At 36.4% G+C, this 3,097-nt stretch overlaps 1 protein-coding gene across 1 annotated transcript; it reads right to left on the reverse strand.

Moving 5' to 3' along the window:
* Nucleotides 1-1,317: 1,317 nt before the first annotated feature.
* Nucleotides 1,318-2,846, reverse strand: LOC111398309. Its single transcript, XM_023025228.1, has 2 exons — nucleotides 2,305-2,846; nucleotides 1,318-2,257 (listed from the first exon to the last, which is right to left on the reverse strand). The coding sequence occupies exons 1-2, from the start codon at nucleotides 2,844-2,846 to the stop codon at nucleotides 1,318-1,320; spliced, it is 1,482 nt and encodes a 493-aa protein (XP_022880996.1).
* Nucleotides 2,847-3,097: the final 251 nt, after the last annotated feature.

Genomic DNA, 3,097 nt, shown 5'->3' on the forward strand with positions numbered 1-3,097 from the left:
CTCCCGGGCGCGGTTTTTCGTTTTGGTTGAAACTCCTTTTCTACTTAATTTGGACGCGATATAAAGACCTAAGATCATGATATGAAGGGTAAGAACGACCAGGGAGAAAAGAGAGACCAAAATTGGAGGCAAGAAACTTGATTTTGGATTCAATTTCACACGGGCTCGAGACGGGATTGAAGATTATACACACGGATTGAAGAACTTCTATACGGGTGTATTCTTATTATCTTTTAATTTCGTTTTTCAATTTCTTGATTTTGCAATGATGATTTTAGGCTAGGTTTTTTTATTCATTAGGAATTTGATGAACCTTTTGATGATTTAACTTCTCGTTATTTCATAAATTCAATATTAATTTCGATTGGACAAATGCTTGATTTATATGAGTTGAATGTTTCCATAATTATTTGGCCAATTATTATGTGATTGTAGATGATTTATTCTTTGCATTCGAAAGAAGGGGAATAAATTCGATAGAATATAAATCGACATAGGGTTCGATAGGGGATGGAAACTTACCTCTATGCTTTATGCAATTCATGAAAATGTTCATAAAAAGTCATGCATTCCTATACATTGCATCATCCATAGAAATATAGGCTGGTGATGTGTAAGAGTAGATTCAATATATATCGAGAGAGTATACTGGATAATTTAGGAACATTGAATTGGCATTTTGTTCATCGATTCGTTGAATTTGTGAAATTAGGGTTTTTAATAATCAATTGGGGATTCAAGTTCTTAATGATTTCATTTCAATTCATTTCAATACAAGAATTATACAATTGCATATTTACATTTAGTTGCGTATTTATTTCATTAGCTTAGTGAAATTTTGAAATTAGGGTTTCCAATTTTGCAATTAGGGTTTCGAATTGGGGATTTCTCCCAAAATTAGGGTTCTCATATTTAAACCAAATTTTTCATTCAATTAGATTCGGTTAAGGTCACGTTAGTTTAATTAGAGCTAATTTAATCCTCGTGGGAACGATACTTGGACTCATAGTCCACTTTACTACTTGTTAGCGAACCGTACACTTGCGGTGGGTTTTAAAATTGAGAAGAAATAATTTTGCGAACACACCTCCTCAATATGCTTATTAATGACAACTTTTACTGCATTTTTTTCATTAGGTTCTAAAACTTCTTGTTCTAAATGATCAATCACTTTAATAGAATAAATAGGGTTAGTTTCGTCAGGATGTCTCATGATATCATAAATATTAAATTCACTGAGTTTATCGTCAAATTCCATAGTAAGCATGCCACTATAAAAATCTATTTTAGCTTTGAATATCTTTAAGAATGGTCTTTCTAGCATAATAGGGGTAGTTTGATCACTATATCCCATATCAAGCACACAGAAGTCAGCAGAAAAATCAAATAATTAATTTTCACGAGAACATCCTCAACTACACCCTTAGTATATGCATTAGATTTATCAGCTAATTGAATTACCACGACAGTTTCATTCAAAGATCTAAGTTTTAAAGAAGCGTATATAGAGTATGGCATAACATTAGTAGAAGCTCTTGAGTCTAACACAACCTTTTCAAACCTAGCATTACCTATCATACAAGGGATGGTAAACATGCCTGGATCTTTGCACTTTGTAGGGAGTGTTTGTTGAATGATTGTAGAGACGTTTTTTTCACCTACATTTTTATTTTCACACCTTTTAAGTTTCTGTTTTCTTTTAATGGTACACAATTCTTTCAAGAACTTATCATAATGAGATACTTGTTTAATAGCATCTAACAATGGAATGTTTACCTCACATTTACGAAAAGTTTCATAAAGTTCCTCATTTGGTTCATCTTTCCTAGATTCCGCTAAAGCCTGAGGAAAATGGGGGATCGGTTTAAACTCAGAAAGGGGTGGAAACTTACGCTTAAGTGCGCCATCGTCATTGGGAACAATCTTTTCTTCAATGGCATATTTCTTCTTTTCCTGCTCCAATGATGTAGGGGCTGCCCTTGAAATTTCAACATTCTTACCACTCCTCAACAATATTGCACCTACATTTTCCTTTGGATTGACCATTGTTTGAGAGGGTAATTTTCCTGAACCTTCTGCTTCCAGCTTGTTGATTGACGTTGCCATTTTACCCATCTGGTTCTCCAAACTTTTTATACTTGTCCTTGTCTCCTGTTGAAATTGCAAAGTGTTAGTGGCAAGAGACTTAACAATATCTTCTAAAGGCGTACTCGAGTTAGAAGTTTGGCCCTGTTGTTGTTTAGGAGGATATAGTTTCCTATATTACTAGAAGTTTGGGCGATTTGGAGGCATTGGTTGATTCACCTGTTGACTCCTGTAGCTAAAATTAGGATGATCCCTCCATCTTGTGTTGTAGGTATTCGAGTAAGGATCATAATTCCTTTGTGGTTGTCCAGGCCCATTGCATTAACTTGTTCATTGGGGTCTTCTTGAAGAGTTGGGCACATGTCAGTTGGATGCCCCATCACCGAACAAATTCCGCACGCCTTCGTCGTTTGCATATTACCTGCAGCCATTTGACGAACAAGAGAAGTTAAACTCGCAAGTTGTTGTTCAAGAGATGAAACATTTACCTCATTAACATGTCTAGAAGGGGTGTCGAGTCTAGTGCCGAATTGTTGAGAATTGGTCGCCATGTTTGCAATCAAGTTCTTCGCGCCCTCAGGAGTTTTATCCACCAAAGCTCCTCCACTTGCAACGTCAATCATGCTCCTATCAGTGGGTAGAAGACCTTCATAGAAATATTGGATGAGAAGTTGTTCGCTGATTTGATGATGGGGACAGCTTGCACATAGTCGCTTGAAACGCTCCCAGTATTCATGTAAGGATTCTCTGCTGTTTTGCATTACACCACAAATAGCCTTTCAGATCTTTGCTGCCCTTGAAGCTAGGAAATATTTCTCCAAAAACAACCCCTTCATTTCCTCCCATGTTGTGACACTTCCAGATGGCAGATAGTAGAGCTAGTCCTTAGCTGAGTCCTTTAGGAAAAATGGAAAAGCTCTCAATTTGATTTGCTCTTCAATTACCCCCGTGGGTTTCATACTTGTGCACGCCACATGGAATTCCTTTAAATGCTTGTGAGGATGTAGGCAAA

This window comes from Olea europaea, chromosome 8 (assembly GCF_002742605.1).
Source record: "Olea europaea var. sylvestris chromosome 8, O_europaea_v1, whole genome shotgun sequence".
In the NCBI taxonomy this organism is placed as follows: domain Eukaryota; kingdom Viridiplantae; phylum Streptophyta; class Magnoliopsida; order Lamiales; family Oleaceae; genus Olea; species Olea europaea.